Below are 23,828 nucleotides of genomic sequence, written 5' to 3' on the forward strand. Positions count from 1 at the left end.
AGTGTCTACTAAAACAGATAGATATCTAGAAACAGATAGATATCTAGATAGTGTCTACTAAAACAGATAGATATCTAGATGGAGTGTCTACTAAAACAGATAGATATCTAGATGGAGTGTCTACTAAAACAGATAGATATCTGGGTGTCTACTAAAACAGATAGATATCTAGATGGAGTGTCTACTAAAACAGATAGATATCTAGATGGAGTGTCTACTAAAACAGATAGATATCTAGATATCTAGATGATATCTAGAGTGTCTACTAAAACAGATAGATATCTAGATGGAGTGTCTACTAAAACAGATAGATATCTAGATGGAGTGTCTACTAAAACAGATAGATATCTAGATGGAGTGTCTACTAAAACAGATAGATATCTAGATGGAGTGTCTACTCAGACTAAAACAGATATCTAGATGGAGTGTCTACTAAAACAGATAGATATCTAGATGGAGTGTCTACTAAAACAGATAGATATCTAGATGGAGTGTCTACTAAAACAGATAGATATCTAGATGGATGTCTACTAAAACAGATAGATATCTAGATGGAGTGTCTACTAAAACAGATAGATATCTAGATGGAGTGTCTACTAAAACAGATAGATATCTAGATGTGTCTACTAAAACAGATGATATCTAGATGGAGTGTCTACTAAAACAGATAGATATCTAGATACTACTAAAACAGATAGATATCTAGATGGAGTGTCTACTAAAACAGATAGATATCTAGATGGAGTGTCTACTAAAACAGAAAATCAGATAGATATCTAGATGGAGTGTCTACTAAAACAGATAGATATCTAGATGGAGTGTCTACTAAAACAGATAGATATCTAGATGGAGTGTCTACTAAAACAGATAGATATCTAGATGGAGTGTCTACTAAAACAGATAGATATCTAGATGGAGTGTCTACTAAAACAGATAGATATCTAGATGGAGTGTCTACTAAAACAGATAGATATATCTAAAACAGATGGAGTGTCTACTAAAACAGATAGATATCTAGATGGAGTGTCTACTAAAACAGATAGATAGTGTCTATCAGATAGATAGATGGAGTGTCTACTAAAACAGATAGATATCTAGATGGAGTGTCTACTAAAACAGATAGATATCTAGATGGAGTGTCTACTAAAACAGATAGATATCTAGATGGAGTGTCTACTAAAACAGATAGATATCTAGATATCTAGATGATATCTAGATGGAGTGTCTACTAAAACAGATAGATATCTAGATGGAGTGTCTACTAAAACAGATAGTGTCTATATAGATATCTAGATGGAGTGTCTACTAAAACAGATAGATATCTAGATGGAGTGTCTACTAAAACAGATAGATATCTAGATGGAGTGTCTACTAAAACAGATAGATATCTAGATATCTAGATGGAGTGTCTACTAAAACAGATAGATATCTAGATGGAGATATCTAGTCTAAAACAGATAGTGTCTACTAAAACAGATAGATATCTAGATGGAGTGTCTACTAAAACTAGATGGAGTGTCTACTAAAACAGATAGATATCTAGATGGAGTGTCTACTAAAACAGATAGATATCTAGATGGAGTGTCTACTAAAACAGATAGATATCTAGATGGAGTGTCTACTAAAACAGATAGATATCTAGATGGAGTGTCTACTAAAACAGATAGATATCTAGATGGAGTGTCTACTAAAACAGATAGATATCTAGATGGAGTGTCTACTAAAACAGATAGATATCTAGATGGAGTGTCTACTAAAACAGATAGATATCTAGTCTAAAACAGATAGATATCTAGATGGAGTGTCTACTAAAACAGATAGATATCTAGAGTGTCTACTAAAACAGATAGATATCTAGATGGAGTGTCTACTAAAACAGATAAATCAGATAAAACAGATATATCTAGATGGAGTGTCTACTAAAACAGATAGATATCTAGATGGAGTGTCTACTAAAACAGATAGATATCTAGATGGAGTGTCTACTAAAACAGATATATATATCTAGATGGAGTGTCTACTAAAACAGATAGATATCTAGATGGAGTGTCTACTAAAACAGATAGATATCTAGATGGAGTGTCTACTAAAACAGATAGATATCTAGATGGAGTGTCAGCGCCTGGTTCCCAGTTAATAAAGCAAAAAGCCTTAAACAGGGGTATTTAACGTCATCTAACTACAGAGGTTTAAGGCTACTTCCAAACCTTATATTAGCTAACGCTCTCAGAATAGAAAGCGTTTAGGATGACATGAAGGCCGAGCGGTACTCAACTTGAGGTACGTGAAGCATAATATTTGGAGAGATGCCACCGCGCTGGCTCGCTGACACGTATACGAGAGAGAGAGAGGGAGAGGGGGAGAAAAGAGAGAGAAAGAGATAAATAAAGAGAGAAATGTAGAGAGAGAGAGACAGAGAGCAAAATAAATGGAGAGAGGAGGTCTCATAATTGTAGAACTCGATTACAGATATTTTTCTTTTGATGTCTGAAACGGTTACATGGCGCTCGCTCCCTCACAGGACCTTTAAATGGCATCTAAACAGTGGGAGACAAGGGTTTAATTGAAACCTCCCGTAGAAAATAATCATCTTATTAAAGGGATTTTGATCTGCGGGAGTGTGTCTGGCACGTCGTCTCAGTGCTAACTGGATTATCTTGGTAATGAGTTTGATGTGGTGTGGTACAGCATCAGTACCCATCTGGCCCCGACACCATGGCCCCACCATGACAAGATGGCATTCTGTTAAAGGGGCAATCTGCGATTGGTAAATCCGTTGTTTGAACTGCAGAAAGTAAATAAATAAAAGCGTTAACTTTTGAAAACAAGCCGGACGCGGTTTTGATCAGTAATTGTGATAGAGCGAAACATTTTGAACATTTGGTGTTATTGCAGGGGATGTTTGATCAATGACACGGAATTAATAGCAATGCACAATGTATAATTGTAATACCTCTAATCCCAACACTAAGTTGCTGGAATAATTGCTCACTAATATGAATAGATCATGGGTATACAATGGTCCAGCCATTACAGTGGTACAGGAAGAAAGAGAGACACAATGACACGTTCCTAACCAAGATGGATTCTAGACAGAGAGACTTTAAAGTAAGAGGGAGAGTGAATTCTCCTCAACGATCACCTCTATGGTCCCTCTTGTCGCTGTCACAAACATCTGCTGTGTTGTGGTGCTTTAACTCTGTTGTTAATCACAGTGCCTTGAGGATCATTCCTCTGTGCTCACCACTCAGTTATTGTGGAAGCAGAATGCCGAGCCCTGAGCATGCACCTTACTGCACTGTGTGTATGTGTGTGTGTGTGTGTGTGTGTGTGTGTGTGTGTGTGTGTGTGTGTGTGTGTGCGTGCGTGCGTGCGTGCGTGCGTGCGTGCGTGCGTGCGTGCGTGCGTGCGTGTGTGTGTGTGTGTGTGTGCATGTGGCCTTTGTGTTATACTTGTAACTACTGCTTGTAAACATGTTTCTGTGTTTACAACACCACATCACTATTTAAACCATTACAGTTCTAAGTGGGTGTCTAACCGAACATGAATTAAACATAAGATAGATAGATAGATCAATCAAGTATCGGCATAAAGGGAAATGAACATTCACAGCGAGTCTTCGACTGACATTAGAACGGCAAATCAGCAGTTAACAGCAAATCACTACTTTGAATGGAGAAAATAAATCCAATCTTTAGGTTTTGAATAATTAATGATGTTTCTAAGGCGACGTGGAATGATTCCTGCTGAAGGTTAAATATATTAGACATACATTATCTCTAAATGATCGATCACTTGAAAAATCCCCAGATTGCCCCTTTAATGAGCTCTTCAGTCAGTCACACCAGATGTCAAAGCCAAGTGCTTGTCTACAGCACTGCTCTGAGTTCCAAGCACACTTTAGCATTTTAATATTTTTAAATGATAGTTTGTCAGACAAGTCTAATTATTATTAGTACATTGATAAAAGAGCAACGTCTGCCCTAGTCGAAGTAAGGAAGTCAGAGGTGTTCATTACAGCACGCAACGGAAAATGTTTTAAAACATTTTGCAGCTGAAAAATCAAATGTAATGTTTTTTATTGGACCTGTCTAAGTAGTCCCTCCCAGTTTGAGTCTGTTCTCTTCCTTTGGTTACTAACGAACATGACCCATGTTTGATTCTTTTTCTAGCGACTACATCAAAGTTCAGCCAACCTGCCATGGGCCACCTTAGCCTGAGACATGTACGATGACTCATTTCTACATTCCGGAAAGGATTTTAACCCCCTCTCCCCCTTCTCTCTCGCCCCCTCTCTCTCTCTCTCCCTTCTTGTTTTTAATTACATGCTATCCCATTCCTGTCTTAAGGCGTGAATTCCACAAGTAGTTTCAAGCCACTTGGATTTACCTGAAACTCACCCTGACTGAGGGGGTCATTCAATTCAATATAGAGGCACAGACACAACACACACGCACACACACACGCACGCACTCACTCACTCACTCACTCACTCACTCACTCACTCACTCACTCACTGTGTGGTAACTCTCAACGGACTACTCGTTGCACTGCGTTTTCAGCCTGCTCTCTGAGTTATCTCAGGACAGTAATTGAGATGTTATCTGCAGAGGGAGGTTGCACTCCAGGCATCATTCACTGTGTGTGTGTGTGTGTGTGTGTGTGTGTGTGTGTGTGTGTGTGTGTGTGTGTGTGTGTGTGTGTGTGTGTGTGTGTGTGTGTGTGTGTGTGTGTGTGTGTGTGTGTGTGTGTGTGTGTGTGTGTGTGTGTGTGTGTGTGTGTGTGTGTGTGTGTGTGTATGTGTGTGTGTCTCCGTGTGTGTGTGTGTCTCCGTGTGTGTGTGTGTGTCTCCATGTGTGTGTGTGTGTGTGTGTGTGTGTGTGTGTGTGTGTGTGTGTGTGTGTGTGTGTGTGTGTGTGTGTGTGTGTGTGTGTGTGTGTGTGTGTCTGTGTGTGTGTGTGTGTATGTATGTGTGTGTGTGTGTGTGTGTGTGTGTGTGTGTGTGTGTGTGTGTGTGTGTGTGTGTGTGTGTGTGTGTGTGTGTGTGTGTGTGTCTCCGTGTGTGTGTGTGTCTCCGTGTGTGTGTGTGTGTGTGTGTGTGTGTGTGTGTGTGTGTGTGTGTGTGTGTGTGTGTGTGTGTGTGTGTGTGTGTGTGTCTCCGTGTGTGTGTGTGTGTGTGTGGGCCCAGGCGCACAGCAGGCATTTCCATTTGTGCTGATTCAGGCTGTTTCTACCACCCTCTCCTGTGTGATTATAGTATCTAACCACTATGGAGAGAGCTGCCTGTATCCTGCATCAGCTATGAATCAATGAATAAAACGGCAACATTAATACGCCTGTTCCTGTTGCTATGTCTGTGTGCATTGTAGACAATAAACAATGATTATCATGCCCTCGCTCAGGGCCGGGTGAAGTTTGACTTCCATTAGTTTCCTTTGGAAAATGTTACTGTCAGCAGGTCTGGATGGAGGTGGATGAAAGGGGCCATGAAGCACTGAGTAAAGGCATGCTGGCTCAGATTAGAACGACCACTAACTCACTATGACTCTCTCTCTCACTCTCTCAATCGCTCTCTCATCTCTCACTAAGTACCCATCTCTCTCTCTCTCTCTCTCTCGCTCACTAACTGACTAACTCTCTCTCTCTCTCTCTCTCTCTCTCTCTCTCTCTCTCTCTCTCTCTCTCTCTCTCTCTCTCTCTCTCTCTCTCTCACCAACTCTCTCTCTCTCCCTCCTTATATCTCACTACCTACCTAAACTCTATCTCTCTCTCTCTCGCTCACTAACTGACTAACTCTCTCTCTCTCTCTCTTTCCCTACAGGAGTATGAAAGGTACAGTGTATTTTCACACAGAAGACACCACGTGGTCTATCCAATCTTAGTGTAGGGTGTAATCACAACGTCATTAAGCATCCCAATGTCACGATCACAACATCAACCCAGTTACTGGTCGGCGGTGAGGAGGACGGTCTTACCTTGATTGCAGGTTTTTCCAGTGAAGCCGGGGTGACACTTGCATTTGCTGGGTCCTATGCAGTCTCCATGCTTACACCCGTGCTGGCACAGAGCTGTTTGGGGAGGATTCCCATAGATAGGAGAGAGGCAAGTGAGAAGAGCAGTTCCCCGGAACACACTCAATAGGAGTGCTGATCTAGGATCAGGTGCCCGGTGTCTATGCAATCTTATTCATTATGATCTAAAAGTCTAAACTGATCCTAGATAAGCACTCTCAGACACTCTGTGAATACAAGCCCTGGTCTCAGATCAGATGTGAGAAAGCATTTAATCCTGTCTGACTTGTTCAGTAACTTGGTGTGTACTACTGTTGATCTACTTTAGTTTATTAGGTTTTTTAGAAAATCCTTTAGAAAACATTTTCTTGCATTGTTGGTTAGTGGCTTGTAAGTAAGCATTTCAACGTAAGGTTTCAACCTGTTGTATTCGGTGACTAATAACATTTTCTTTGATTTGTTGATTTACTATGTAGGACAATGGAAGCACAGCGCCGCGTGTGTGTCATACTGGTGTGGGATTAGGGGCGATGGGAATCGTGGTTCAACAATGTAGAGAGAACATTTTCCTGTGAAACCATGTTTACCATGACTGTACAGCGCTGGCTTATTGGGAGAGAGAACCCTGTTTCCTTGTTGATTTGTATCCATTTCAAAGTGTACAAGCCCTAAGCGATTAAAACACTTGAACTTTGTGCGAGCACTGAAGTGCTGATGTTCCTGGCTTTGAAAGCGGCTGCACTGATATTTACGGTGGGAAACGGCCAACACAGCGAAACTAAACGAATAGCCTCATAGCTCACTATTAGCACGGCGTTAAAGCACACAGAGGCAAACGCCTTGAACATTATGTTCAGTATCAGGCAGTAGAAACAACATAAAACATCATATTGTCTGACTGCTGGTTGTCCATTGTGTGAAGTGTTGTTTAGGGCAACTGAAGGCATTAGGACTTAGTAATAGTAATGCTTTACAGTATCTCTGTGTGTTCTGGTGTTGGAGACGCTCGAGTCCCAAATGCTACCCTATTCCCTTCATAGTGCATTACTTTTGACCAGAGCTCAATTGACCCTGTTCCAAGGTAGTGCATTACATAGGGAATATGGTGCCATTTGGAACGCAGGCACAGAGCTGGAGGCTTGCTCTGCTTTCTGTTCTGTCTAACTGTGCTGCTCACTGTGTTCACCTGCAGCATACTAACCATGGCTGATATACAGGGGCTTCAGCCAACTGGTACTAATTTCCATTAAAAGCTTCATTAAGTCCGTCATAATAGGGACCAATCAGGCTCGTTGGAGATGGAGACGGGGGTTATATGTGTTTGTGGCAGGAAGAAGGGGTGAGTGTGCGTGTGTGCATCATGATTGGACACGTCTGGGCGAGCTCGCTTATCTTGTCACAGATTTATTGTGTGCCTGATACCATCATTATGTGAAGTACAATGTAGAGGTTCAGTGGGAAAGAGTGGAGACTCAACATCATGATTGATGCTTAGTGGAAATAGACAATGGAACTGTGTACAGAAGGCTAACTATAAAGATATAAGCAAGCATGAAAAGTTTCATTTTGGCATTGCAAGTACACCCTACAGGTGTAGGATCTTAATTTGATCACTCTTTGTTGCTGAGAATTTTCCTGCACAGCATGGAAAATGTACACTTGTAGTGTATTCAAGGCTTAAGTCTTCTAAAGTTTGTCATTTACACTTTACATGTTAGTCATTTAGCAGATGGTGTTATCCAGAACAACATACAAAAGCAATTAGGGTTAAGTGCCTTGCTCAAGGGCACATCGTTAAGAGTTTTCACCTTTGTCATGTTCTGACCTTTATTTCCTTTGTTTTGTATTTATTTAGTATGGTCAGGGCGTGAGTTGGGGTGGGCAGTCTATGTTTGTTTTTCTATGATTTGGGGATTTGTATGTTTCGGCCTAGTATGGTTCTCAATCAGAGGCAGATGTCATTAGTTGTCTCTGATTGAGAATCATACTTAGGTAGCCTGGGTTTCACTGTTTGTTTGTGAGTGATAGTCTATGTTGATTGCTTGTGTCATCACAGTTCTCATTTAGCTTCACGGTCGTTATTTGTTTATTGTTTTGTATAGTGTGTTTCAGTGTTTTCTTTATTAAATTTCATCATGAACACATACCACGCCGCATTTTGGTCCTCCAATCCTTCTCGCCTCTCCTCTTCAGGTGAAGAGGAGGACGCCCGTGACAACCTGTTACATTTCACACTTGATTTTCCTTAACAAAAAATATATCTACCTCTAAAAAAAATCCACATAATAAATCACATTTCCTGTTGCTGCAGGATAATTTTCCTGCTGTAGCAAACCGCTCCAATTAAGATCCTACACCAGTATATAGGTTACTCAAAATGCCCATTCACAAAATGTCAATTGAAATCGAATTAGGTAGCTATATGAAGCGTATCGTTGCGGCGGTTAAACCTTTGAGCCTGGGGCGTTGGAGGCGATAGAGGGATAGTGTTCATATTTCGGCTTGGAACATTGTTCATATTGAATTCACAGCCATTAGTGGGGATTCCTTTAGCTGGAGGAGATAGCATTGTGTAGTCTCATTCCACTTTATTAGAATGTGTAACCTAATAGACAAGACAGCGTTAGCCCATTTTCCAAACCTGGGAGATATGCGATAGGGTGTTAACGCGAGGACGCAGGTGAGCTGTGAAACCTCTAGATTACGCCCCTGATTAAAAAGAAAAAAGGGTTCGACATATTTTGGCGGGGGGAGTTGAATCAGGGAAACGTGTAAAAGTTGTATCTGGTCATTGATTTGGGCCAATTGAAATAATTTATTAATACAGCTGACACGGTCACTGTCACGAGCTGTGAGGGGTTTTATTTTAAAGTTTTTCCACAGAGGGTAGTATGAGGACAAGCATGCTCAGAAGTAACCCATCCAAGGCTGTTGGGTTCAAAGAAAGGTTGGTCTTTTTAAATCTGCGGTGCGGCCCAGGGAAATACCCTGTGTTCATTAGACCACATCAAACCACATGAGGAACTAAAAATGGCCACCGCAACCGCAGAGGAGCAGCTACATGCTCCAATTCAACGCGCTTCTCGTTCCCTGAATACCTACTGATGACACCCCTTCACACCAGTTTGCATCAGGCATTCCTCTGGCCATCCATCCTTGGAGCCCATCTAAGGATCAGGCCCACAGTGTCCAGACTGGAGCCTGAAGTCACAAGCTCTGCTGGTCAGCTGCTGCTAGAAACCTAGCAGTGCCAAAAGCCCTGGTCTGGCCTAGTAAGCCTATGTAAATTACAATCGCCAGAACGACCCCCATCCCCAAAGAACATTTTGAAGGCAGTTTTAGCCTCTAATATTAGTTTATTATCATCAAGTTCAATCCTACGGTCAATCAAATCTAGATATTTAATTAAATAGTGATCCATTCTGACTACTACATTTGTCGTCACACAGGACCATGTGCTGACACAGACCAATCGTAGCAGGCTACGGGGAGGCTCGCGCCCGGTGGAGTTGGCTCTCTCAGGCAGGATGAAAATGACTACATCGACCATGAACCTTTGCTAGTTACGGCCACTTTTACCATGATCCTTAGCAATTTCTTGGTGCCATTCAGCCCCATGCAGCAATATGGCGTGGTTCAAATTCAAATACTTCCGGCTTCCATAGGAATACGTGGATGCTGTCAGCGCTATCACCATCTACGGGCTTTAATGTCTACGCTAAAGATGTTGGTCTACTTTTGGTCTCTGGGGGTCAGATGTTTGTGAACTTCATTGGAATGAGGAAGTTGCTCCAGCTACATTTCACTAACTACTGTAACTTGACAGTGTTTGGAAAAGACAGTTCATATGTTAAGTAAGATACAGTATATGATATTGTCAAAATCATTGTATTCGGGTAGAAGAAAAGCTGGATATTTTTTACTGTACTGCTTGACATACATGTTTTGCTAGAAAAAACATTTTAGCATTCCGTTATCTGACAGCGGAGTTAATTTCGTGCAATTCTACACATTTTGCCATCGGGCAGAGAGGAAAATGAGCTATTTTACATCTCATTTCCTAAACTTCTACGCAGTTTGCCACAGGGTGTAGAGAATTTGCTTGCAGTTTTTAATATGATAGTGTTTCTGAGTAAGACTGAATAACAAAAATCAATGGGGGCCCCCCGGCTGGTAATTCCACCATGATTACTAAGTTTAGATAGCTGGCCGCTAGACTAACTTACCATTCGAAAATACTTTCGCTGACGTGGGCTAATTGAGTGACTATCAGTGACTGACATAACAAGAGGAAAACTGCTGATGCACAACCACATTTTTTCATTGCACCTTGTTTATTCTACTATTTTAACTTGCAACAGTAAGTTGAGACCCCGACTGAAACAACACATAATCTGTCATCACTGATGTAAACGTACCATTTGGAAGATTGGGAAGTAATCTACATTGAACTACAATTATTTTACATAGGCTCTTGGTTGAGGAAGTTTTCATGTACTAACTAGGCAGCTGTATATAGTTTATATGAGGATATCAAACGCACAGGAAATGAATAACTAACACTTAGCCATCTGAGGGCATCATCACATAGCTCTCAGTCAAGTTGCTGGTGTGAACGCCAAACGGTGGCTGCAGCACCAGAGTTCTCAAGCCAGAAAGGGAGGAGATATTTCTTTGCCAAGGGGATGGGGAAGGGGGGAGGATGAGGGAGAAGGGGGGGAGGTGACTATTAATAAATCAGTGAAGCCAGGATTCAGAGGATGTGTCTGCCTCGCTGCCTCCTGGACCTCGTCTTGCCAATAATTATTTGAAAGAAATATGTGGAGCAGCTGACCTTGTGGCGGACACCGTATTCTCCCGACTACTCTGTGGGTTAGAGCGAAGACGCCTGCTGCAAAACAAATGTGCAAACACAAAGAAAAGAACATTCCAGCGTCTTGTCTTGGTTGGATGAGAGAACAGAATCATGGCATGAGAGAGCCAGAGAGCCGTGCTCTTTTTGTCGAGTAAAGCATTCTTGAAATGATGGACAAAGCATAACAAGGAGTCACACACATTACATGGTTACAACCACAGAGAATGGGCGTTGGATGTCACGTCCCCTTCGCAACATGCAATGTAGCTAGTAGCTACATCTTGAACATGCTTACAAATTCAAGTTTAGATCAATCACACTAAATGTAAGCACAGGGGTGAATTCCAACTTCCACTTAAGTCTAGTAATGCATTGATGTCAATGGGAAACGAAGTGAAAATTCAATTTAAATGGCAGTTAGCATAAGCACCATGGAGAATGGATGCTTCTCATCACGCAATGTTGCCAGTAGCTAATAGCTATGTTTGAAAAATGTTTACAAATTGGAGTTTAGATTAGTTTAATTAGTAACATTGATGGTCAAATTGTGCCGTGGTTCCGCAGAGATGCCACGTGGCATCATGCTGGCTAATTGCATATTTGTGGAACGTTCACATCACAAGCCAAGAGGAGAAAGACAAGGCGTTTTCTTCTAACACACAGGCTGCAGATTCTGTGATGTTCAATTCAATGTCCTCCTCCATTCCTTTGATGGATAAAAATACCACCACCGTCACCACATTTTGAAGGAGGCCGCAGCATATTTTTCTGTGTCTGACAAATAATTGATACAAGTGCTTAGGTATGAACAGATTGATATTTGACAAAGTATTTGATCCTTCCTAGGCCCACGTTGAATTGAAACACAATCTATTGATTTCTCCCTTTCAGAATCCATGTACTTTTTATTACCTTACCTTCCTTGTCTCTTACTTACCTCATTACCACTAACAGATCAAACTACATGATTAAGTCTCTATTGAATGGATTTCCCCCATCCAGCTAATAGCAGATCAGTGGCCTTGAAGAAAACGAGACAAAGAGAAGCTATTTAAGACTATTATTATTTAATGGGTGCTTAAATTTGCCCTATATTTGGAAATGTGTTTTTTGCCTATCCTCACCCTCAGGGTGAAGGGTCACGGCCAGGGTTTTGGTTAAACTGTATCAGTTTACCCATTTTGTCACTCACTCATTGGCTTCCATTACCAATTAAAAGTCCTCTCCTAATCCAAGCTACTTTGTACTTCGAGAGGGAAACCGACTAAACAGTCTCAGGCAAAACTGCACTGAAGATCGGTATCCTCTTGGATTTCTTTCCAAAATCCGGGATCAAAGCAATAGACCGGTAGGAGAGAGTTAATTTGGGATTCCATTTGTAGGGAGAGCGAGAGAGAGAAAGGAGGAAGAGAGAGAGAGAGAATGAGAGAGAGAATGAGAGAGATGGAATATGATGCAACTGAGGAGGCTTCAATTTGATTAAATTCATTTAAAAAATCACTGTCATTTGTTTAGTGTTGGTTTGATTAATTGCAGCTCTTTGCCATATTTTTTGCAGCTCTTTGCCATAATCCGAGAGCTTGTTATGACTAAACGACTAGGACGTGAGGACTAAGAAAAACTTGTTGATTTGCCAGTGGTCTATTCTCATCCTGACTGTGAGTTAAACCTGAGGGACATTCTGATGTGTATGTAATCATTGGAGATATACTGCAGATGCTTAGCAAGGCAAATGCATCTCTGTTTATGGTGGCACTTGGATAAAGTAAAGTAACGCTGCCTGTGATTTAAACCACCCAATCGCATAACATGTCAGTGTCGTACCAATGGAAATGCTTGGCCTATAATAAATCTCTCGCTTTCTCTTTCTTCCTCTCGTTTCTCTCTTTCTGTCCCTCTCTCTCTCTCTCTTGCTCTCTCCTCTCTCTCCACCATCTCTCTCCTTCTCCATTTCTCTCTGTCACTCTCTCTCTCTCTCTGTCTATCTCTACTCACTCACTCCCTCTCCCATCTCTCCTCTCTCTCTCTCAGTTCTGGGGACAGGGAGCTTTAAATTCGGGGCAGACCCATTCCAGTTCTCCATTCTTTGTGAGCAGTCACCCAGACCGATCACTGAACTCTTGCAGGGCTGGAGACAGCCAGAACCCGATAGCACCACCAATCTAATCTCCGGGGCCGGCCCCAAAACTGCAGTGGTGTAATCTGTAATCCATGACGACTGGCCTCCCTCCGTCTCCGAAGTTTAAATCAGCCCTGTGGCAACATGATGGAGTACTGATTGAGGTCTCGAGTGATTGGACTCGTGTGGTACGCTCGGTCGGGGGCATTTGAAGGCGTTAGCGAACATTCTGGTTTTTCTCCTATGGCATTGATTTATCACAACGTCTGAGACGGATGGCTGGCGGGAAAACGATACGGTTTCCTTCAAAAACAGGTGGTGGGTAAAAGTAGCTTTTGCCGAGAGGGGGGACGACTCTCCGAGATGAACTCAACGTTTTCTCGTACTTGACATGGAATGTGTGAGACTCCTGATGGGTACTTTGGAACAGTGTTAGAGAAAACAGACAGATAACACACTGCTGTTTAATGAACAGAAACAAGGTCCTGTCAAAGGTATCTACTCACCCAAAGGACTTCAACATGTCAATCAAACGTCAAGCGGAAACACGGATCACTCTACTAATCCCTGTCACTGTAGATCTTGTGTATTTCTCAATTGTCTAGAAACACTGTCCTCTCCTTGCCTCCTGTCTTCTCCTTCATTGCACTGATCTGAGAGAACTGACCAGGTGAAAGACAGCCTTACGATGGGCTTGATTCCACCATATTGTTTTCACCTGTCAATTCATTTCAAATCAACACAGAGGATGGAGCTAAACCCAAACAGGATAAAACAAATATTTGGTCTGATATATGATGTTATATTCTGTCTACTCTAGAAACGGAGCTAACTTCCTCTTCCTGACTGATCCAACATGGACAGCTGGGAGGACCTGAGCCAAGCCCAAAATGACCAGGAATCAACACGTATTGAGTACAGGGATTCCTGCTAATACGACAGCAGAGCTCTTAGCTAACTAGCCTAGCAACATGTTGGGGAGGACAGAGATTCCTGCCAACACGACAGCAGAGCTCTGAGCTAACTAGCCTAGCAACATGTTGGGGAGGACAGGGATTCCTGCCAACACGACAGCAGAGCTCTTAGCTAACTAGCCTAGCAACATGTTGGGGAGGACAGGGATTCCTGCCAACACGACAGCAGAGCTCTTAGCTAACTAGCCTAGCAACATGTTGGGGAGGACAGGGATTCCTGCCAACACGACAGCAGAGCTCTTAGCTAACTAGCCTAGCAACATGTTGGGGAGGACAGGGATTCCTGCCAACACGACAGCAGAGCTCTTAGCTAACTAGCCTAGCAACATGTTGGGGCCTTAGCCGTCACAAATAATAGCAACCACAAAAGCATCCATTTCTGCCACTTTGTCTTGAGCCTCGTCTCTTGAGTTCCCTCCCAGCACAGTCTTGGTCTGGCTCTAAGTCTGAGTCGCTATGTCATTACCATAACTTGTTTTTCTCAAGCTAGGGTCTATGTGAGAATGCAATTACCATATTCTGTTTTTCTTTTCACCTCAAATGAGGAGCGAGGGATAAAGAGGAGAGGAGAGTCAGCTGGCGGCGAGGCAGAATGTTAATCTGACACGATAAGTGGGCCTAAGGTTACTCAACTCAACACTAACACTCTCACCTAGGGGAGAAGGGAAGGGAACGAGGTCGACCACCATAACAGAGTGTCTGAAAGGAGGGCCTGATGCCAAACCTAAACCAAGTGAAGGTTATTGAGCTCAACACCCTCACCTAGGGGAGAACGAAAGGGCAATAAGCGGGCCACCATTACAGTAGCCTTCTCCCAGGTCAGTATGTACTGTCTTGATAGCTTCTCTGGTCATTGTAGGACAACACAAACAGATCTGGGACCAGGCAACCATAACAGGGCATCCAATGGAAGGCCCAGTGCCAAACGGAAACAATAGAGCTCACCGTGAAGTAAATACCTTTGGACAGGGACCAGCAGTGTGACATTTTAGTTTCATCTAAAAACGACAACATGAACAAACACCAAAAACTCTAGCATGATTATAGCATGAGTCATGACAAGTGATTAGCAAAAAAACAACAACAACAAAAGAGCTAAACAAAATGCATATGAGGTGAAAGGTTATGAAGGTGATGTGAAGTATAATGACGATGACATGAAAGCATTATAACCCCTCCCCCACCCCCAGGCTTCCAGGTTAGTAGATTGACAGAGACGGAGCCAACATGCAGCCCAGCCTCTCTCCGTCTACTCTCTACATGTTGTGCGTAAGTAAGCCCGTTGTGTCACCCATCACACTTCCGCAGCCGAAGCAACAGCTGTACCATCATGTGTGCAGCAAGCCATGCAGTGTATCTCCCATTTGTCAGGCTGCTCGACACTTTCAGAGCTCCCTATTAATATCATTCACACATCTCTGCAGGATATAATTACACAGTATGGCAGCAGCCAATACTTCTCTGTTTCCATAAGAGTCAATATTTGTCCATAGGGCTAGATATTTTATTAAGGGTCAATATAATATCAGACGGTGGTATAATGTAATACTGTTGCACAAAATGTGTTCATTCTAGTAAAACAAGGTATATTGAGGCTACAGTAGGCTCATTCTAGTAAAACGAGGTATATTGAGGCTACAGTAGGCTCATTCTAGTAAAACGCGGTATATTGAGGCTACTGTAGGCTCATTCTAGTAAAACAAGGTATATTGAGGCTACAGTAGGCTCATTCTAGTAAAATGAGGTATATTGAGGCTACTGTAGGCCCATTCTAGTAAAACAATGTATATTGAGGCTACTGTAGGCTCATTCTAGTAAAACAAGGTATATTGAGGCTACAGTAGGCTCATTCTAGTAAAATGAGGTATATAGAGGCCACAGTAGGCTCATTCTAGCAAAACAAGGTATATTTACAGTAGGCTCATTCTAGTAAAACAAGGTATATTGAGGCTACAGTAGGCTCATTCTAGTTAAAAGAGGTATATTGAGGCTACAGTAGGCTTATTCTAGTAAAACGAGGTATATTGAGGCTACAGTAGGCTCATTCTAGTAAAAAGAGGTATATTGAGGCTACAGTAGGCTCATTCTAGTAAAACGAGGTATATTGAGGCTACAGTAGGCTTATTCTAGTAAAACGAGGTATATTGAGGCTACAGTAGGCTCATTCTAGTAAAAAGAGGTATATTGAGGCTACAGTAGGCTTATTCTAGTAAAACGAGGTATATTGAGGCTACAGTAGACTCATTCTAGTAAAAAGAGGTATATTGAGGCTACAGTAGGCTTATTCTAGTAAAACAAGGTATATTTACAGTAGGGGCATCCTCTGAATCCATGACTGGATTTACTCAACATGTCACCAAATTGATTCCCTGCACACCTGCATTTACATATACAGTACATGACATTTACAAAATATACACTCACAGCAATCAATTACCTGTTTACATGGCTACAAGCGTATAATGGGAATCTGCTCACTAGAGCATTATTTACGGCTAGAATATCGTTCCCACAACACGGAAAACTCAAAAGCAGCAGTGAAAATGTCAAGTGTATTTTTCACTTTGTGTGTGTGTACGTCCACGTATGTGCCTATGAACAAGTGTGTGTGCCGTGTGCTCGTTGGTAGAGTGTGTGTTTCAGAGCCCTTAGATACTATATGTCTTCTGTATAGCACTTTGTGACATTGGCTGATGTAAAAAAGGGCTTTATAAATACATTTGATTGATTCTAGACGGGTGTTTAATCCTCTTTCTACATCCTAATTGTGGTTAGATCCCAGCAGCTACACCCAGGTAACCCACGGCAACCCCTGTCGGAAACCCTGGTTGCCCCCGGTAACCCTAACCCAGCAGCGGGCACGGTAGAGTTGGCACTACTCACGTTGGCAGTGGCCCCAGGAGCGCCGGGTCCATCCCCAGCAGCAGTCGATGCGGGCGCCGTAGCGACACAGCCCATTGGACGAGGCCATCTGCCGAGGCCACCTGTCAGGAGACAGCTCTATCAGTTCACAGCCAATTAAAATGGACGAATTTAAAAGCCAGCAGGGTCTGTTGGTTCTTGCCCACCAAGCCGGGAGAGAGAGGGAGAGAGAGACAGAGACAGAGAGACAAAGAGACAAAGAGACAGAGACAGAGAGAGAGAGAGAGAGAGAGAGAGAGAGAGACAGAGACAGAGACAGAGACAGAGACAGAGACAGAGACAGAGACAGAGACAGAGACAGAGACAGAGACAGAGACAGAGCAGTCTCATTCAAAACAAAGCCCAAGGCACTGACTGGCAGACTGAATATATGTTTGTTCATTCTTTACCTGCACATAATTAAATGTTACTTGTTTTCCAAATGCGAAGCTCCTCCTATGTCCCTTAGAATGTGTAAGGAAAGTAAACAAACTTATCTGTGAGCGAGCTGGCACAAAAACACAGGACATTTCCCAATCAGCATGTTGGCATTTATTGCACAGGGGAGCCATGTTGGTTGGTGTGATGTCAGAGCTGAAGACTTACGGGTGAGACTACAGAAGAACAGGACCGAATGTAACTAATACGACAAGCTTCTCTCCACATCAGTGATCACTGACACTTTAATCTGTGGGGCCAGGCAGAGACTCCCATAGCTCAGAATGAAGGTGTGTGTGTGTGTGTGTGTGTGTGTGTGTGTGTGTGTGTGTGTGTGTGTGTGTGTGTGTGTGTGTGTGTGTGTGTGTGTGTGTGTGTGTGTGTGTGTGTGTGTGTGTGTGTGTGTGTGTGTGTGTGTGTGTGTTTAGAGATTAGACTGTGGTGTGTTATCATTGTGACGTTCATAATGTGACGCCCCCCCCCCCATCTTCAGACTGGGTTGTATTCAGTGATGTGAAATGTTCTGAACATCGCAGATAGAAATAAAAGGAATAGATCTGACACAATGGCATGACAGACAGTCCTATCTGCTCTGCACAACACAGTCCAATCTGAATGTCACAGTTGAACAAGCCCCTGCTCTGAGTGCCAAAACCAAACGAGGCGTCATGAGCATCGACTGTCTGTGTGCCAACGTCCAAATGAAACTTTATCAGAAACAGAATGTCAGAATGTAATTTGCTATTAAAGGAAGTGGGGAAGGATAATGCCATCTTTCAGAAATAGGAAAGAGAACATGAGTCTAGAGCCGTTTTCATCCTGGCAATGGGCAAATACCTTATGACAGTTCTTGTATGAAAACCAGCCTAAATAATGTTTCTGTGAACTGATGTTACATTCTGTTCTATTTCAGAGAAATAGCTTCTTGGCAGAGTAGAGTAGGATGACTTATTTATCTGTAGCGGAAGCACAGCACAACATATTTTTAACAGGAAATTGAGAAAGATTAAGCCCATTTAAGGATGCCTCGGATGGGGACAACGATCAGAGCATGGTTGTGTTCTGTGACGTTAGCTAAATGAATCAGAGACAGTAGAAATAGAACGAACAGAGCTGATTCTAAATTCTACATGACACAGAATCATCTCCGTTCTAGACAATTAATTTATATCTGAATGTTTTGTAACAACAGAGAGATCAAGGTTCTGATGCTTGTTATCGAAAGGAAGTAGCCAAAGGTGTCTTGAAAAAAACACTTGGCAGAAGGGGGCGTCTTGCCTTGCTCTATCGTGCCTCAGCATTGAGGGCTGAGGAGACTGAGATTGACGTGGTTGTGCATGCGGGACACGTCCTACCCTCCTGCTATCCCATCCAGTTAAGCCTCCATTGCCAAAACTCTGGAAATGCTAATGTCTGCCCCCGCTGCCAATCACTTCACAGTGGAGAAAGTCTGATGGATGATGCTAAGTGGAAATGGCAGGACCAGGGAAAATGTTTCTATGCAGCATGGCTGGCAAAAGAGAGAGAGAGAGAGAGAGAGAGAGAGAGAGAAAATCAGGAGCCCTGAGCACAATCCAATAGGAGACACATTGGGAATGTTAAGGAGAGAAATAGAGAGAGGAGGAGAGAAGAGGAGAAGGGAGGAGAAGATAAAGAAGCAGAGGAGAGGGCTCTGGAATTGATTGCCAAACATGATTGTGAATTGGGGGCCGAGAGTTACCGTGCACACACAGCAGGACCACTGACCAGATGGAGCCACAGGTCACACACACACACATATGCACACACATATGCACACACACACACACACACACACACACACACACACACACACACACACACACACACACACACACACACACACACACACACACACACACACACACACACACACACACACACACACACACTGAGCACCTGGTCAGATACAGGGATATAGTCCCATTGCCACAACCCTCTGCTGATAGCTAATAGCATGCCTTGCTAATAACTATCAATATTGAATGTGGATCAACGGGTGAAAAACATCATTAAAATAGCTGATTAACACATAATAACGAGGAGGAAGAGTTGCTGCAAATTGGTTCATCGTCGTATTACTAATTTAAACATAACTCCTTGGCTGTTATTATTCAGGGGTAATTTTTATCCACCAGCGTAAAACTAATAGGGCCTAAAAGTGATATGATATTGCGGGCATAGCCTCGCCAACTGAGTGGGAGGATGATAATTGGTTTTCCTGAAGCGTTTTTGCAACACAAAAAGTGGCAGTGTAGTCGACCCTGTGCGGCGGGCAGGCAGGGCAGCAATGCCAACGAACAGGCGATGATGCAAATGAACTTTGAGAGGTACCTCATAAAGAGACGTGTGATGCCACGCCAGTGGAACAGGAGGTGAGGTGGGAGAGAGAGAGAGAGAGAGAGAGAGAGAGAGAGAGAGAGAGAGAGAGAGAGAGAGAGAGAGAGAGAGAGAGAGAGAGAGAAAGAGAGAGAGAGAAAGCGCTCTCTGTCACTGTCTCTCTCTCTCTTTCCATCTCTACCACTCTCTCCCTCCATCTCTTTCCCTCTCTCCCACCACCTCTACCACTCTCTCCCCCATCTCTCTCTTTCCCTCCATCTCTACAATTCTCTCCCACCATCTCTACCACTCTCTCCCTCCATCTCTCTCTTTCCCTCCATCTCTACCACTCTCTCCCTCCATCTCTACCACTCTCTCCCACCATCTCTACCACTCTCTCCCTCCATCTCTACCACTCTCTCCCCATCTCTCCCACCATCTCTACCACTCTCTCCCTCCATCTCTCTCTCTCCCTCCATCTCTACCACTCTCTCCCTCCATCTCTACCACTCTCTCCCTCCATCTCTACCACTCTCCCTCCCTCCATCTCCATACCACTCTCTCCCTCCATCTCTACCACTCTCTCCCCTCCATCTCTCCCTCCATCTCTCTCTCCTCCATCTCTACCACTCTCTCCCTCCATCTACCACTCTCTCCCTCCATCTCTACCACTCTCTCCCTCCATCTCTACCACTTTCCCTCCATCTACCACTCTCTCCCTCCATCTCTACCACTCTCTCCCTCCATCTCTACCACTCTCTCCCTCCATCTCTACCACTCTCTCCCTCCATCTCTACCACTCTCTCCCTCCATCTATACCATCTCTCCCTCCACTCTCTCTCCCTCCATCTCTACCACTCTCTCCCTCCATCTCTACCACTCTCTCCCTCCATCTCTGCCTCCTATATCCATCTACCACTCTCTCCCTCCATCTCTACCACTCTCTCCCTCCATCTCTACCACTCTCTCCCTCCATCTATACCACTCTCTCCCTCCATCTCTACCACTCTCTCCCTCCATCTCTACCACTCTCTCCTCCATCTCTCTATCCTCCATCTCTACCACTCTCTCCCTCCATCTATACCACTCTCTGAAAAAACACTTTCTCCATCTCTACCACTCTCTCCCTCCATCTCTACCACTCTCTCCCTCCATCTCTACCACTCTCTCCCTCCATCTACTCTCTCCCTCCATCTCTCCCTCCTCCTCTCTACCACTCTCTCCCTCCATCTATACCACTCTCTCCTCCATCTCTACCACTCTCTCCCTCCATCTCTACCCTCCATCTCCCTCCATCTCTACCACTCTCTCCCTCCATCTCTACCACTCTCTCCCTCCATCTATACCACTCTCCCTCCCTCCATCTCTACCACTCTCTCCCTCCATCCACCACTCTCCCTCCATCTCTCTCTCCCTCCATCTCTACCACTCTCTCCCTCCATCTCTCACTCTCTCCCTCCATCTCTACCACTCTCTCCCTCCATCTCTACCACTCTCTCCCTCCATCCTACCACTCTCTCCCTCCATCTCTACCACTCTCCCTCCATCCTCCATCCAGAGCTACCACTCCCTCCATCTATACCACTCTCTCCCTCCATCTCTACCACTCTCTCCCTCCATCTCTACCACTCTCCCTCCATCTCTACCACTCTCTCCTCCATCTATACCACTCTCTCCCTCCATCTCTACCACTTTCCCTCCATCATACCACTCTCTCCCTCCATCTCTACCACTCTCTCCCTCCATACCACTCTCCTCCATCTCTACCACTCTCTCCCTCCATCTCTACCACTCTCTCCCTCCCTCCATCTCTACCACTCTCTCCCTCCATCTATACCACTCTCTCCCTCCATCTCTACCACTCTCCCTCCATCTCCATCCCTCCATCTCTACCACTCTCTCCCTCCATCTCTACCACTCTCCCTCCATCTCTACCACTCTCTCCCTCCATCTCTACCACTCTCTCCCTCCATCTCTACCACTCTCTCCCTCCATCTCTACCACTCTCTCCCTCCATCTCTACCACTCTCTCCCTCCATCTATACCACTCTCTCCCTCCATCTCTACCACTCTCTCCTCCACTCTCTCCCTCCATCTCTACCACTCTCTCCCTCCATCTATACCACTCTCTCCCTCCATCTCTACCACTTGGTCCTCCATCTACCACTTTCCCTCCATCTCTACCACTCTCTCCCTCCATCTCTACCACTCTCTCCCTCCATCTCTACCACTCTCTCCCTCCATCTATACCACTCTCTCCCTCCATCTCTACCACTCTCTCCCTCCATCTCTACCACTCTCCCTCCATCTAGGGCCTCCCTCCATCTCTACCACTCTCTCCCTCCATCTCTACCACTCTCCCTCCATCCTCCATCTCTACCACTCTCTCCCTCCATCTATACCACTCTCTCCCTCCATCTCTACCACTCTCTCCCTCCATCTCTACCACTCTCTCCCTCCATCTCTACCACTCTCCCTCCATCTATACCACTCTCTCCCTCCATCTCTACCACTCTCTCCCTCCATCCCTCCATCTCTACCACTCTCTCCCTCCATCTCTACTCTCTCCCTCCATCTCTACCACTCTCTCCCTCCATCTCTACCACTCTCTCCTCCATCCATACCTCCTCTCTACCACTCTCTCCTCCATCTCTACCACTCTCTCCCTCCATCTATACCACTCTCTCCCTCCATCTCTACCACTCTCTCCCTCCATCTCTACCACTCTCCCTCCCTCCATCTCTCCATCTCTACCACTCTCTCCCTCCATCTCTACCACTCTCTCCCTCCATCTCTACCACTCTCTCCCTCCATCTCTACCACTCTCTCCCTCCATCTATACCACTCTCTCCCTCCATCTCTACCACTACCTCTCCCTCCATCTCTACCCCTCCCTCCATCTCTACCACTCTCTCCCTCCATCTCTACCACTCTCTCCCTCCATCTCTACCACTCTCTCCCTCCATCTATACCACTCTCCTCTCCCTCCCTCCATCTCTACCACTCTCTCCCTCCATCTCTACCACTCTCTCCCTCCATCTCTACCACTCTCTCCCTCCATCTCTACCACTCTCTCCCTCCATCTCTACCACTCTCTCCCTCCATCTCTACCACTCTCTCCCTCCATCTCTACCACTCTCTCCCTCCATCTCTACCACTCTCTCCCTCCATCTCTACCACTCTCTCCCTCCATCTCTACCACTCTCTCCCTCCATCTCTACCACTCTCTCCCTCCATCTCTACCACTCTCTCCCTCCATCTCTACCACTCTCCCTCCATCCTCCACTCTCTCCCTCTACCACTCTCTCCCTCCATCTCTACCACTCTCTCCCTCCATCTCTACCACTCTCTCCCTCCATCTCTACCACTCTCTCCCTCCATCTCTACCACTCTCTCCCTCCTCCATCTCTCCCTCCATCTCTCTCTCCCTCCATCTATACCACTCTCTCCCTCCATCTCTACCACTCTCTCCCTCCATCTCTACCACTCTCTCCCTCCATCTCTACCACTCTCTCCCTCCATCTCTACCACTCTCTCCCTCCATCTATACCACTCTCTCCCTCCATCTCTACCACTCTCTCCCTCCATCTCTACCACTCTCTCCCTCCATCTCTACCACTCTCTCCTCCATCTCTACCACTCTCTCCCTCCATCTCTACCACTCTCTCCCTCCATCTCTACCACTCTCTCCCTCCATCTCTACCACTCTCTCTCCATCTCTCCATCTCTCCATCTCTACCACTCTCTCCCTCCATCTCTACCACTCTCTCCCTCCATCTATACCACTCTCTCCCTCCATCTCTACCATCCCTCCATCTCTACCACTCTCTCCCTCCATCTCTACCACTCTCTCCCTCCATCTCTACCACTCTCTCCCTCCATCTCTACCACTCTCTCCCTCCATCTCTACCACTCTCTCCCTCCATCTCTACCACTCTCTCCCTCCATCTCTACCACTCTCCCTCCATCTATACCACTCTCTCCCTCCATCTCTACCTATATCTCCATCTCTCCACCACTCCTCCCTCCATCTCTACCACTCTCCCTCCATCTCTACCACTCTCTCCCTCCATCTCTACCACTCTCTCCCTCCACTCTCTCTCCCTCATCTCTACCACTCTCTCCCTCCATCTCTACCACTCTCTCCCTCCATCTCTACCACTCTCTCCCTCCATCTCTACCACTCTCTCCCT

The 23,828-nt window shown here is 44.6% G+C and overlaps 1 protein-coding gene across 11 annotated transcripts in view; it reads right to left on the reverse strand.

The window, feature by feature from the left end:
- Nucleotides 1-23,828, reverse strand: part of npnta (nephronectin a) — an 82,495-nt gene that overhangs the window by 40,649 nt on the left and 18,018 nt on the right. For 3 of the 11 annotated variants that reach the window (XM_052517045.1, XM_052517053.1, XM_052517049.1), the window contains exons 2-4: nucleotides 16,843-16,943; nucleotides 8,159-8,230; nucleotides 5,976-6,068 (exon numbers count right to left, since the gene is read on the reverse strand). In XM_052517045.1, the coding sequence (XP_052373005.1) occupies nucleotides 5,976-6,068; nucleotides 8,159-8,230; nucleotides 16,843-16,943 (266 nt within the window). Of the gene's footprint in view, nucleotides 1-5,975; nucleotides 6,069-8,158; nucleotides 8,231-10,845; nucleotides 10,903-16,842; nucleotides 16,944-23,828 lie in introns of all 11 variants that reach the window. The other 8 variants (XM_052517046.1, XM_052517054.1, XM_052517050.1 and 5 more) reach the window with 3 other exon arrangements.

The sequence above is a fragment of the Oncorhynchus keta genome, unplaced genomic scaffold, assembly GCF_023373465.1.
Source record: "Oncorhynchus keta strain PuntledgeMale-10-30-2019 unplaced genomic scaffold, Oket_V2 Un_scaffold_5722_pilon_pilon, whole genome shotgun sequence".
Lineage (NCBI taxonomy): Eukaryota > Metazoa > Chordata > Actinopteri > Salmoniformes > Salmonidae > Oncorhynchus > Oncorhynchus keta.